This window comes from Mauremys reevesii, unplaced genomic scaffold (assembly GCF_016161935.1).
Source record: "Mauremys reevesii isolate NIE-2019 unplaced genomic scaffold, ASM1616193v1 Contig36, whole genome shotgun sequence".
In the NCBI taxonomy this organism is placed as follows: Eukaryota; Metazoa; Chordata; order Testudines; family Geoemydidae; genus Mauremys; species Mauremys reevesii.
The window spans coordinates 349,046-362,843 of NW_024100847.1; the positions used below are offsets into that span (position 1 = coordinate 349,046).

At 46.4% G+C, this 13,798-nt stretch overlaps 2 protein-coding genes across 14 annotated transcripts in view; both read left to right on the plus strand.

The window, feature by feature from the left end:
• The window catches only part of LOC120393914 (complement receptor type 2-like), a 341,488-nt gene that overhangs the window by 309,458 nt on the left and 18,232 nt on the right, over positions 1-13,798 (plus strand). Inside the window, exon 1 of one of the 2 annotated variants that reach the window (XM_039518371.1) lies at positions 10,572-10,770. The exons of the other annotated variant lie outside the window; for it this stretch is intronic. Coding sequence (XP_039374305.1) covers positions 10,683-10,770 — 88 coding nt within the window. The 5' untranslated portion in view covers positions 10,572-10,682. Of the gene's footprint in view, positions 1-10,571; positions 10,771-13,798 lie in introns of those variants that run through there. 2 annotated transcript variants of the gene reach the window in all.
• LOC120393911 (complement receptor type 1-like) overlaps positions 1-13,798 on the plus strand; it is a 404,201-nt gene that overhangs the window by 248,888 nt on the left and 141,515 nt on the right. For 5 of the 12 annotated variants that reach the window (XM_039518354.1, XM_039518361.1, XM_039518362.1 and 2 more), the window contains 2 exons: positions 371-426; positions 3,088-4,260. The exons of 4 other annotated variants lie outside the window; for them this stretch is intronic. In XM_039518354.1, coding sequence (XP_039374288.1) covers positions 371-384 — 14 coding nt within the window. In that variant the 3' untranslated portion in view covers positions 385-426; positions 3,088-4,260. Of the gene's footprint in view, positions 1-370; positions 427-1,183; positions 2,109-3,087; positions 4,261-13,798 lie in introns of those variants that run through there. 3 more of the 12 variants (XR_005592155.1, XR_005592156.1, XM_039518355.1) reach the window with 3 other exon arrangements.

The window sequence follows — 13,798 nt, forward strand, 5'->3', positions numbered from 1 at the left end:
AAAACATAATCCCTGTGAGAATTTTTTACATTCTGGAAAGTATAAGGGACATAAGATTTTGCAAATATGGTTTGTTTTATTTTGAGAAGCATTTTACAGAAAGAAACAATGTTTTAAGTATCTTGTCCTTGCTAGCTGTAAAATTCCAAAACGGTAATGCTTCTACCACTGCGCTTGGTAGAGAATTCCACTGGTTAATGTATCTTACAATCAAAATATTTTCCTAATATTCAGCCTCAAATTTTTCTTTTAACAGTTCTACTTTTATAAAAAGGCTCCATCTTTCAAAAAAAAACGACTTTAAATTCAAGTTGTTTATTATGTGAACATATTTTATTCAGCAAATGTTCTCTCCTTTCTTGCTATTCAGTTCTTACAGTGTAAATCCGGATTCCACAAAGTATCAAATTACAACATAATTTCAAGGTGAGTGAAACAAAATGTAATTTGATCTTCAAAGGTATATATATTTTATAGAAAAATATTTTCCTGTACCCAAAAGTATGCAGGTGGTCTGGTGGTCTTCTGTTTAAATGTCATCTGAGAAAGTAGAGTAGAAGTTTACAATATTAAATACAAATTGAGAATATAAATTACTTCTATGGATTATTTCTTTTTTTTTCTTCCATGTCATGAACAAAAACATTTCATTGGAGAGAGAAGGTGGGTGAGCTCTGTGGGGCTTGAAAGCTTGTCTCTCACCAACAGAAGTTGGTTCAATAAAAGATATTACCTCCCCCACCTTGTCCCTCTAATATACTGGGACTAAGAGAGCTACAACTACACTGCATGCAAAAATATTTGATGTAATATTATTTGATTATCTACTAAAACACTGCATGTCTGTTTTTCTGCAACCACAACAAACTTGAACACTTTGTGTGCTTTGTCTGTTAAATGCAGTATGTTGAAAACAGATATTTGTCTAATATAAATATTATTTCCATTTCATTACTTCTGTTATGATATTCTAGATTCTTATACCCTGCTTATCAATGTCGTATCTGAGCACCTTCCGCTAGCGTATTAAGCATTGTGACTAACATCTATCATGTGGTTTTTATTCTCTGATCCTCTCCCCGAGGGAAGAAACGAGTCCAGTCTTTTTTTGATAGGTTTTCGGTGGAGGGCGGGGAGCGTACGTGGTGGCTTTTTAACGTGCATTTTGTTATGTATCTGTTAGAGACGGCAGGTCAAAGAAATGCATCTTTCCCTTGGGGTGGAAGTTGATAAGGTTTGTGTCATTTCTGGGGATGTTCCTTGCACAGTCTCAGCCCGGCCCCAGAGAAAGTTACGTCTCCCATGCAAAGGAGCTTGATATTTATTGTAGAGAGGAGCATAGTTGTCCTGGGGCCTTAGGCAGTGCTGTAGATATCCTGGGCTCAGGCCATGGAGTGCCTTGAAGATAAGGACGGAAACCTTGACTGTGATCCAGTATTCTATGGGAAAGCAGTACTGGGGTGATGGAACTAGAGGGCCAGTGGGGGCTCGCACCTCTGCAGTGGAAATATTGCAGGGGCTGATCTATGACCTCCCCCTCTCCAGACAATACTTCCTCAGTGCCTGGGGAGAGTGTGAAATATGGCAGCCCAGGCTTTGCTCTTCCTGTGTCCCCGCCCACTGGGCAGAAGACGTACCTGGAGGCAGGGAATGGAACTGGGCTGGGTGAAGCCACATCATTGTGAATGATGCCGGCATTTCCTCTCAAAGCAGGAGACTGGGAGCTGGGCGAGCAGTTGCTCAGGATGCCCAGGGTAGGGAATCAGGACCAGGGACACTGCCCTGACCATTTCCTAAGCCTGCCATGCCAAGGTGAGTGCCTGCCCTGCTGCCCAGGCTCTCTCTGGGAATGTCCACACAGGAATAAAAAACTTAGTGACTGGCCTGGGTCAGCTGACTGGGGCTCACAGGGCTCAGGCTCTGGAGCTGAAAAATTGCTGTGTAGATGTTTGGGCTCTGGCTGAGGCCCTGGGAAAGGGAAAGTCCTAGAGCTTGGGCTGCAGCCTGAGCCCCCCCAAGCCTGAGTCAGCTGACATGGGCCAGCCACGGCCATGCTAGAAGCCCTGTATCCCTGTATAGATGAACCCTCTCAGCCTGGACTCCTTGATAAACCCCACCCACCCACCCAAATGTCAGCCCCCCAGCTTTTCAAGTCAAGCTTCTGCTGCTTTTGAACCAGTGTGGAGAGCAGAGGACAGGTGTGATGTGCTCCCAGTAGCCTTCCATAGTCCCCTATTTAGAATGAAGGAGAAAATCATATGTTGTTCTTTGGGTGAAAACTAAATATATAAAACCAGAAAGATTATAAGCAAACACAAGATTTCATCTATAAGGAGGCAGCATTGCATGTGCTAGTTCCTCAAATGGATTATATGGTGCTCTGAGTGTGTAGTTACAGTTCATGGTGCTTTAAAACAGGTATGTGAACTAAAGTAATTGCTTAATTGAGTTTAGTATATATCCTAAAGAAGCTCATGTGGACTTCATAAGGACTATGCAGTATTTTACGTAGCATTCACATGGTTCATTGTTAAATAAGAATATTCAATGTGACTAGACACTGAAGAAACTAATATCCCACTATAAAAATGTTGGGTATGTAAATCTACATAGGTTTCCATTCTTGGTGCAGAGCAGAGCGTCTAGAGGAATGTTCCACCTCAGCTTTGTTTTATAGTGGGGAGAAGAGCAGATTCATGGTTAGCCTAGTTCTCCGTTAGTTAGCTTGTGTAATTATCAACACTTGTCATCAGTCGCCTTTTGTTGTTTGTCCCTTGCAGTTACTACCTCTGCTGACAAATTAACCCTAGCGCTGTGACATCCAGAAAGCATGTTTTGTCCTGCTTTTTCTAAGATTTTGCACAGAAAAAAATGCCATACCTTTTTGCTTTAATCTGAAATAAGTTTTAAATGTTTCTTGTTCTATGCAGTTACACATAATACAAGAACTAGTATTTGTTCCTGACAATACTGAAAAGTACAACCAGTGAAAAGTTTAGTCTAAATGAACACTTTGAAGTCTAAAGAAAGATGTAAGACTGAACTATATAACTATTTTGATTTTAATTGTTTATCTTCCTTTTGCAGTATAAATGACTGATGCTGGCTGCTGGCTACGGCTTACAAATTAATAGACATTGGAAGAAAATCATGGAAAAGTTAGGAGATAAATGTCATACATTTGTACTGAAATTTGTGTAGTGAAAATGGAACCCGCTCAAGTAACTGCTGTTACTTTCAGTACAACTTCTTTCCTCTGTTGAGCTGGACTTGTAGTAGGAATCCACTGCGTTTGAGTAAAGCATAAAGACCGGAGGTGGATCATTGCTCTTGCTCTTGAAAATGGCTTCTGAAGCAAGCAAGGCAGTTGGCAGCATGAAAATTACTTGCTCTTCTGAACATGCACCTGGTTCCTTATTTGGCCTCTCCATGGTGCTAAACGTTTCCCCTTAAAGAACATAGTCACCATCAGAGCATGGCATGGTTTGGATTGTGAGTTGTGGCTTTAACGGTAGACAGTAAGAGAGACTCTTCAGATCCCTACTTACAAGCTTCCATCATGGAGTGCGTATTACTCTTTAAACACAAATGTAAAGATGCCAGACACTAGGTGGAATGTCATAGATTCTTCATAAAAACATCCATTCTGGGTCAGACCAATGGTCCATCTAGCCAGGTGCTTTAAAGGGAATGAACAGAACAGGACAGTTATCAAGTGACCCATCATCCCCTGTCAGCCAGTCCCAGCTTCTGGCAATCAGAGTAGAGACTCTGAGAGCATGGGGTTGTATCCCTAGCCATCTTGGCTATCCTCCATGAACTTATCTCATTCTTTTTTGAACCCAGTTATAGTTTTGGCTTTCATGTGACCTTTCTTAAAAAAAAAATCTGTAGATGAAGAGTACATTTGAAGTGATACTACAGAAAAAAAGCCAACTTTTGTTACCTGCTCCACAATGTGTATTCTTACCACAAGCTTGATATATAGATGTGATATAGTGTGTCTCCCCTAAGAGAAAATTAAAAGTAATGTGAATTTACATATGGTTCGAAAGATGCTCAGAATACTCACTACTGAATTGCTAAAAATTCTCTCAATATGAGAATAAGAAATAACATTTGTTTCCTTGCAATCCACTAGCACTTTCTTATAAGAAGTAAGCAGTAAGATCGAAAGTGTCCTCCTGAGAAGTTCCCCAGTGGTTTAGTGCCTACAACCTTTTTATATGTTAGTTGTCAAAACTATCTTTGTAGATCTTAAAATATGTTCAGGAAATGACTCACGCTGCTGCTAAGAGGGGGTGTTTATAATCAAACACTTTATTATGTGTCTTATCAGATTTAAAATGTTATTTACACCCTTTTTTGTGACTGCAAGCGGCATTGAGTTTCATTTAGCAATAGGAAACTGTCTCATTAACTATTTAAAAGTGATGCTGAGTTCTAGCCCTATGCTCACATCTAATCGCTAGGTGCTTACAGAACAGAAAGTTCTCTCCTTTCCTCTTGCAGATAAGTATCTTTCCTAGTGTGGAGGGATTTTTGTAACATGATGTGTCAGAAGTTGACTCAGTTCTGCTTAGCCAGACTCCCGCGGGATCGCTGTCAGAGGAAGGAGATCCTCACTGCTCAGAGCTGAGATCAGCGCTATGGCATCAACTACAGCTGCAGTCCTTCCCCCACCCTCACTTCCTATTAGCGTGTGAACTGGCCAGATGAGATACCACAGAGCTACTTCTGCAGAAGATCCTGGCATTCATAACACAGGCTTTGTCCGACAGAGGCAGCTCTCCTCCTAGAGAAGGGGAGACATTAGTGAAGGAATATACATGCTCCCCACCCTGGTTCCCTCCATATCCCCACCTATTCCCCTGGCCCTCACACAACATCTCTGCTCCCAGCAGGGCTCCCCACAAATGGGGCAGACCAGGGGCCCATCCATGAATTTGTTTTAAACAACTAAATTTTGGTCCTGTGCACTAGACTGCAGCTAGGGGGAGTGCAGTGAACTAAGATGAATTTCTCTCCTGCTTCCAGGTGTTTCTTTGCTATACAGTGGCAAAAACAAATGTTAAGAAGGTTGGAACTCTGAGAACAGTCCCAGAACTTCTTCTAAATAGGGGGAAAGAGCCTGCAGTCTGCCCCAGTGGTCAATAAACTAAGGCCATTATGGTCCAAGTATCTCCCTCTTATATGGTGGCTTTGGGAATATGTATTTTTATGTGAAGGCCAAAGATACAAATTTAAGGAGAGAGATAGGTGGGAAATTGCCTGGAAACTGGCACTCAGAACAACTGGCTTCATCACCAATCCCTAGGTGTACATTGCACTACAGCTTGGTCCAAAGTTTGACTGGTATATCTATTTCCATTAGATGTGACGTTTTAGCAGAATAATTACACTGGTAAAAGCTCTAATATGGATGCTGTTATAGTGGCATAATGTATTCTCTTCCCTTACGAGATTTGCTATACTGCTATAAGCAGCTTTGTATTGATATAACTGAGTCCGCACTATGGGACTCTCTGTGCTGATATAGTTAAATTGGCACAACTTTCTAATACAGACAATCCCTGAGAGTCTGACCCCGAACGCCCTCAATGCCGATGGAATTCCAAGTTCCTTATTAAAACTAACTAGAAATATAAAGAAAAAGTATCAACTACCTCGTGCTCAAAATGACTGATTGGTGAATATTTTATGCATGAAATTCTCTTTCATGAACTTGGCCATGTTAGGAATGTGTGAGAGGGGAGGGAGCAGACTGTGTACATACCTTTGTGGAAAACTAAAAGCTACTTTGACAACTCAATGTATGTTTACTCTTAGATGATGTAGAACAGTGGTTCTCAACCAGGGGTGTGCATACCCCTGAGGGTATGCAAAGGTCTTCCAGGGGGTACATGAACTCATCTAGATAGTTGCCTAATTTTACAACAGGCTGCATAAAAAGCACTAACGCAGTCGGTACAAACTAAAATTTCATACAGACAATGACTTGTTTATATTGCTCTGTATACCATACATTGATATGTATCAGAGGGGTAGCCGTGTTAGTCTGGTTCTGTAGAAGCAGCAAAGAATCCAGTGGCACCTTATAGACTAACAGATATTTTGCAGCATGAGCTTTCGTGGGTGAATACCCACTTCTTCGGATGCAAGCAGTGGCATTGATATGTAAATAAAATATTTATATTCTAAGTGATTTATTTTACGATTATATGGTAAAAATGAGAAAGTCAGCAACTTTTCAGTAATAGTGTGCTGTGACAGCCTTATATTAATTGTCTGATTTTGTAAGCAAGTAGTTAAGGGAGGTAAAACTTGGTGATATGTATGACAAAATCAGACTCCTGAAAGGGGTACAGTAGTCTGGAAGGATTGAGAGCCACTAATGTAGAAAGTGAGTGTTCAAAGGCGGAACAGAAATGCCTTGTCATGACCACTAACAGTTCACCCCTTCCCTGACAGGAAGTGCTGCAACTGAAAGATCGGAGCAAGACTCGGTGCTGCCGCTCACAAGAGGCACACAAGGCACTGACCAGGACATCGGGGCTTTAAGCCTCCTTTATACCTCTCCAATTCCAGGCTGTGAGGGCCTGTGCCGCCTTCTGTGTATGTTCGAGCACTATGCGCCCACACAGATTCCACCTGTTCCTGGAATAGTCACAACCCTTACGTAACCCTCAGCAGCTTTGCCGCTGCCAATGAGTTTCCCTGCAGCCAAGAATTCCAAAGCATGAAGTGCTCTGGCCACTTCTTTTCATGCCTTTGGCAGTACCCTACACCAGGGGTTGCATGAGAGGCAGCTTTCGGGCTGCATATGCCAGCATATGCTTTCCCTGCACTGGGGGAATACCTGTGCAGACAACACCACTCCCCTTGCTGTCCCTATATGCTGCAGGACTTCTTACTCTATACAATTTCCTAGTATTTTTTTTGAAAATTTTATTGCGTACAACTATAACAACCCCTTATCCATCTCATCAGCAGGATATGAACTAGCAGTTTCTGACACTTGAGCACAGATAACTCTGTAGTGCTAGTGGTAGCTAATTACATAAATTTCTAGTCAGTGTTTCCTCACTCTAGAACTGGTGAGGCCTTACAGCTGAATTAGGGAAGAGCCCAGGCCTGGCTTCCTCACTTATGCCTACTCCTGCCTAGTGTGGTGCCCCCAGAGTGGGAGACGCTCTACCACAGCCCATGTGCCATCTATGGGGGCTGGTTGGGGCCCCAGACCCAGTGTTTGCCACAACCCCATTGCAGCTCCCTGGCATTCCTCGTGAAGTGTCTTGCTGCTGTCGTGGGATAGAGTAGGACTTAAGAGATTTGTGGAGGGTTTTTTTGGCAGGCTGCAAACATTTTTCTTGAGATGCAAGTGAGCGAAGGGAACTAGTGATTTTTTTTAAGTTGATATCTCAGCCAACCATGAATGTACTTGCCTGGGAGGGGGCATAAAAAAAGGCATGTCTCTACCCTGAGCGCTTTCTCCCTGCTGAATTTCAAAGGGCTGCTGCAAACGATGACGATTGAGAAAATCTAACTTCACAAGACACTTTTGTAATAGAAAGACATCGCCACCCTCATACAGGGGGCACCAGCAGCTCCCTCTGTGAGTTAGAAATAAACGGAACAGGTGCCCTAACTGTGAACAGACACCATTTCCGCTTATTTCACACTTACCAGGTTATGCTTTGCCTGACTAAATCTGGCTAGCCTTTGTGGCCAGATCACAGTAATGACCAGTGATGAGCTGCCAAAATATTAACAACCGGTTCCCTCCTCCTCACCCCATGAGAGGGTCATGCCCCCCCACCCCCGCCGGGACTCCTGCCCCATCCAACCCCACGTTCCTTGACAGCCCCCCCTGGGACCCCTGCCCCATCCACCCCTTCCCTGTCCCCTGACTGCCCCTGCCACCCCATCCAACCCCTCCTCTCATTCCTGATGCCCCCAGGACTCCTGCCCCATCCAACCACCCCTTCTTTCTGTCCCCTGACTGCCCCTGGAACCCCTGCCCCCACTGACCCCATCCAACCCCTGCCCCTTCCTGACTGCCCCCGGGACCCTTGTCTCCATTCAATGCCCCTGTTCCCTGCCCTCTGACCGCCCGACACTAATCCACCCCCAACTCCCTGCCCTCTATCCAACACCTCTTGTCTGCTCCCTGCCCCCTTACTGCGCTGCCTGGAGGTGGGGCTGGGGCGCTCGGCCAGGGCCGGAGTTGGGGCGCCCAGCTGGCTGGGACCGAGGCCGGGCTGGAGCCGTGCCTCCCGGCTGGCTGGGCCCAGGGGCCGGGCTGGAGCCACACCGCCGGGCTGGAGCCGGGCCGGTTTGGGCCGGGTCGGAGCCGCGCTGCCTGTCTGGCTGCGGTCGGGGCCGGGCCGGGGCTGCACCGGTTGGGGCCGGGCTGGTGCCGCTCCGCCCAGCTGGCCGAGGTCGGGACCGGGCCGGAACCGCGCCACCCGGGGTCAGAGGCCAGGCCGGAGCTGTGTGGTGCCTAGAGTCCTCCTCACGCCCCACCCCTGCCCCAGCTCACCTGCGGGAAGCCCTTTTCAAGGACAACCGATTGAAAATGGCTTCTAAATTTAACAACCGTGTCCCGCGAACCGGTGGGAACCGGCTCCAGCTCACCACTGGTAATGACCCCACTCTGAGTTCAGCGGAAAGGAGACATAAAATATGATGTTTTTTTTATTTAAAACATAAAACAAATGTGACCACAATTCCTGCAAACTGTACTGTGTGAGAAGACCCTGCAGTTGCATGGAGCCCCACTGAAAGCAACAGCAGGCACAGGCTCAAGCCTCTGGCAGCAGATGGCTGCTGCATCTTGGGGCTGGTCTACACTGGGGGGGATATCGATCTAAGATACGCAACTTCAGCTATGTGAATAGCGTAGCTGAAGTCGAAGAATCTTAGATCGATTTACCTCGGGTCCTCATGGCGCAGGATCGACGTCTGCGGCTCCCTGTGTTGACTCCGCTACCGCCGCTCGCTCCGGTGGAGTTCTGGAGTCGATGGGAGCGCGTTCGAGGATCGATATATCGCGTCTAGATGAGACGCGATATATCGATCCCCAAAAGATCGATACCCACTGATACGGTGGGCAGTCTGGACATACCCTTAGAGAAGCACCTAACCCACATATGGATGACATAAATATCATGTTCTCAGTGACAATGTGTTTTCCATTTGCAGAGACCCAGTAAAAATAAACACTTTGGGGGCAAATCTTCCTGTCTTTGTGTAACACCAACAGACCCTGATTGTTGGTAGGCAGCAGGGCCGGCTCCAGGGGTTTTGCTGCCCCAAGCAGCCCCCCCCCCCCCCCGCCCCAAAAGCCCTGATCGCGATCTGCAGCAATTCAGCAGGAGGTCCTTCGCTCCAAGCAGGAGTACCTGAAAGTGCTGCCCCGCTCCGGAGTTGCTGCCCCAAGCAACTGCTTGATAAGCTGGTGCCTGGAGCTAGCCCTGGTAGGCAGGATTGAGCCTGGGATCTGTGGAGTTTACTAATGCACAAGCTTCTACTGCATGAGCTAAAAACCAGATGCTTCTCACGCCTCAGTGATCTCTCTCTCTAAGTGGCCTCAGTGCTACTAGATGGGTGAGAACACCACACCCAGGAAGTGTGTGGTTTAAATGTGTTTTTCACTCAGTCCTTCTTTATACGCCCATTGGAGTCACTGATTCTTGCCCAATTAAAGACTGAGGCATGATTTCCGGATTTAGCCCAAGGGTTCTCAATCATAACCCCTCAGGGAGTCGTGAGGTCATTACATGGGGGTTGTGAGCTGTCAGCCTCCAAACCCCGCTTTGCCTACATCATTTATAATAGCGTTAAATGTAAAGAACTGTGTTTTTAATGTGTAAGGGGGGTTGCACTCAGAGGCTTGCTGTGTGAAAGGGGGTCACCAATACAAAAGTCTGAGAACCACTGATTTAGCCCCTGCTGTGGGACCAGCAGCAAACACAGCACTTAGGAATGCGCCACAGCGCTGAGATCAGAGCCTGATTCCTCCACGACAGACACTGAGATGTTGGGGAAAATGCGTCAGTGCTGCTTCAATCACCACCACCACCCGGGGCGTTTTCTTTCTTCCACTAGCGCCCTGTTGTTGTATCCTGGGCGTTAAATTCGCTAGAAGCAAAGGGGGAAGTAGCTTGTTTATATTAAAAAAATCTTAGCTACCCGTTTCCTTGCATTGGCCAACCGCAGGCTCCAGGTGCGGCCTCAATGTTTGTACGGGATTAAATAGCCCGTGACCAGTCTGCCCACGCCAGCAAATATTTGTTTAAACAAACAGCATTTCGGCCGGGCTGCCGGATTCCTCCGCTATGAAAACAAAGCGGGCCGAGGTGGGGGTGTTGGTGTCTAGCGCTTGTCCCCGTGGCTCCTCGGCCCTAGCGCCGGGACGGGAGAAGCGGCGCCGGGCCGCACAGGAACAAAGCCGGGAGGTGTCTGCCCGGGGACCGGCGGGGGCACGGGCTGGAGCCCGGGACGGGGCGGGCGCCGATCGCTGGGCTGAACCCGCAGCCTGCAGGCCCCGCCCCTCCTATATTAGCCCCGCCCCCGAGGTCCCCAGTCAGACGCCGCGGGTGCATCGCTGACGCTGCATCATCCTGGGTCCGCTCCTCCGCCGCCGCCTTCGCTCCGCGACGCCTCCCGCCGGCCCCGCCATGGTCTCGGCTCCGCGCTGCCCGCCCGGCGCCCGGGGGCTCCTGGCGCTGCTGCTGCTGCTGCTGCTGCCCCTGCCCGGGGCTCGCGGTGAGTGGGGACCCCGCGGGGGGGGGGGCTCTGCCGGGCACAGAATCCTCTCAATCCCCCCCCCACCATCGGGGCCGCCGCGGCTCCCCCTGGCCCTCCCCGTCCTATTGCTCAAGCGGGGCCGGCACTGCAGCATCCCTGGGGCTGGGCTAGCCCACGCGGGGCCTGGTCCCGCCCCGGTCCCCATCCAGCCCTCAGCCCGGGCTGCGCCGGACTCGGCCCGCGTGGGGTAGGAGCGGGCGAGCGGGGCCCGAGCTGCTCGGCAGCGACACGTCCCCCCGGCCCCCGAGTAGCCCCCTGCGCCTCCGCCAGCCTTGTGCTGGGCGTTTGTGAGTCTTCTCCTCGGCTGAGTTTCGCTGAGCGGCCTAGAGCAGTGAACGGTTCCTATCCTGCTGGGACCCCACTGAAATACTCCTGTCGCCCAGGGCTCTGCAAAGTCTCCTTTAGTTACATGTCTTGCAAACTCAACATGGTCAGTAGACCCTGAGTTTTGTGTAGGCGACTATCTTTGTTGCTTTTCCATTTCAATTGATGTGCAAGCCATCTTGGCACAGTTAAGAATCTCTCTTCTATTGGCAACTCCCATCTTTTCATATGTTGTATATTTATACCTCTCTACTGTATTTTCCACTCCATGTATCTGATGACGTTGGTTTTAGCCCACAAAAGCTTATGCCCAAATACAGTTGTTAGTCTCTAAGGTGCCACAAGGAGTCCTAGTAGTTTTTGCTGATAGAAACTAACACGGCTACCGCTCTAAAACCTGTTACAATAAAGTAGAAAACTTTACTGTACAAATGTCTACCTGTCTTTGAAAAATTGTAGTTGCTCTGTCCCTGATAATGAAATGTACTGAATTCACTGTACTAAAAATAAACCAAGTACTGAATAATGTGTGTTACAAACTTGGTCAAAATACTAATTCATAACAAAACTTAGAGAATACTTCTTTTGGCTTCATTGTTAAGAGTACAATAAAATTTTCACAAGTTTCCTCATCTCAAGACTATATATGCTATATTCCATGCAGCAGTCCCTAGTAAATGCAGTACTACAGTAACTAGTAAGGATATATACAGTTGGATGCTGATGAACCTTAACTCTGCCTTCTTGTGCATACGTTTTAAATTATGATTTAATTTTCAGTTTTGAATACTGATAAGACATTCCTTAGACTAGGGGTAGGGAACCTAAGGCATGCGTGCCGAAGGCAGCACTTGAGCTGATTTTCAGTGGCACTCACACTGTCCAGGTCCTGGCCACCAGTCCGGGGAGCCTCTGCATTTTAATTTAATTTTAAATGAAGCTTCTTAAACATTTTAAAAACCTTATTTACTTCACATACAACAATAGTTTAGTTATATATTATAGACTTACAGAAAGAGATCTTCTAAAAACATTAAAATGTGTTACTGGCACGAGAAACCTTAAATTAGAGTGAATAAATGAAGACTCGGCACACCATTTCTGAAAGATTTCTGACCCTTGCCTTAGACTCACCTGCTCTCTTGAGAAAATACTTTATATATAGGCCCTGATTCAGCAAAGCATTCTTAAGTCCCAGTGACTTCAGCAGTACTTGTTTTGCTGAATTGATCGGGCCTTAGTAAATAGGTAACAATTTTTAGTGCCTTGTCTGCTTTAAGAGATTTTTCCTAGTACAGTCATAAAAAGAGCTAACTTTATCTTTACATGGACACAGTGTATCTATATTGAACTCCATATAGATATGGTGAATGTTTGATACAGTTCATTCTTTGTGGAAATGTCTACTGTGGGAGAATGCCCCTACAAGAGTTACTTGTGATGCTAAGAAAAGCTCTTCCACTGAGCTTGACTGAGGAGCATGCAGTTTTTAGGTGTCTAAATTCAGGATTCGTGTATCAAGAAAACTAGAACATAAGAACGGCCGTACCGGATCAGACCAAAGGTCCATCTAGCCCAGTATCTGTCTACCGACAGTTGCCAATGCCAGGTGCCCCAGAGGGAGTGAACCTAACAGGCAATGATCAAGTGATCTCTCTCCTGCCATCCATCTCCAGCCTCTGACGAACAGAGGCTAGTGACACCATTCTTTACCCATCCTGGCTAATAGCCATTTATGGACTTAGCCACCATGAATTTATCCATGGGGGGGAGGGATAGCTCAGTGGTTTGAGCATTGGCCAGCTAAACCCAGGGTTGTGAGTTCAATCCTTGAGGAGGCCACTTAGGGATCTGGGGCAAAAATCAGTACTTGGTCCTGCTAGTGAAGGCAGGGGGCTGGACTCAATGACCTTCCAGTTCTAGGAGATTGGTATATCTCCAATTATTACCTTTTTAGTTCCCTTTTAAACATTGTTATAGTCCTAGCCTTCACAACCTCCTCAGGTTAGGAGTTCCACAAGTTGACTGTGCACTGTGTGAAGAACTTCCTTTCATTTGTTTTAAACCTGCTGCCTATTAATTTCATTTGGTGACTCCTAGTTCTTGTATTATGGGAATAAGTAAATAACTTTTCCTTATCCACTTTCTCAACATCACTCATGATGTTATATACCTCTATCGTATCCCCCCCTTAGTCTCCTCTTTTCCAAGCTGAAGAGTCCTAGCCTCTTTAATCTTTCCTCGTATGGGACCCTCTCCAAACCCCTAATCATTTTAGTTGCCCTTTTCTGAATCTTTTCTAGTGCTAGAATATCTTTTTTTGAGGTGAGGAGACCACATCTGTACACATTATTCAAGATGTGGGCGTACTATGGATTTATATAAGGGCAATAATATATTCTCAGTCTTATTCTCTATCCCCTTTTTAATGATTCCTAACATCCTGTTTGCTTTTTTGACCGCCTCTGCACACTGCGTGACATCTTCAGAGAACTATCCACGATGACTCCAAGATCTTTTTCCTGACTCGTTGTAATCAAATTAGCCCCCATCATATTGTATGTATAGTTGGGGTTATTTTTTCCAATGTGCATTACTTTACATTTATCCACATTAAATGTCATTTGCCATTTTGTTGCCCAATCACTTAGTTTTGTGAGAT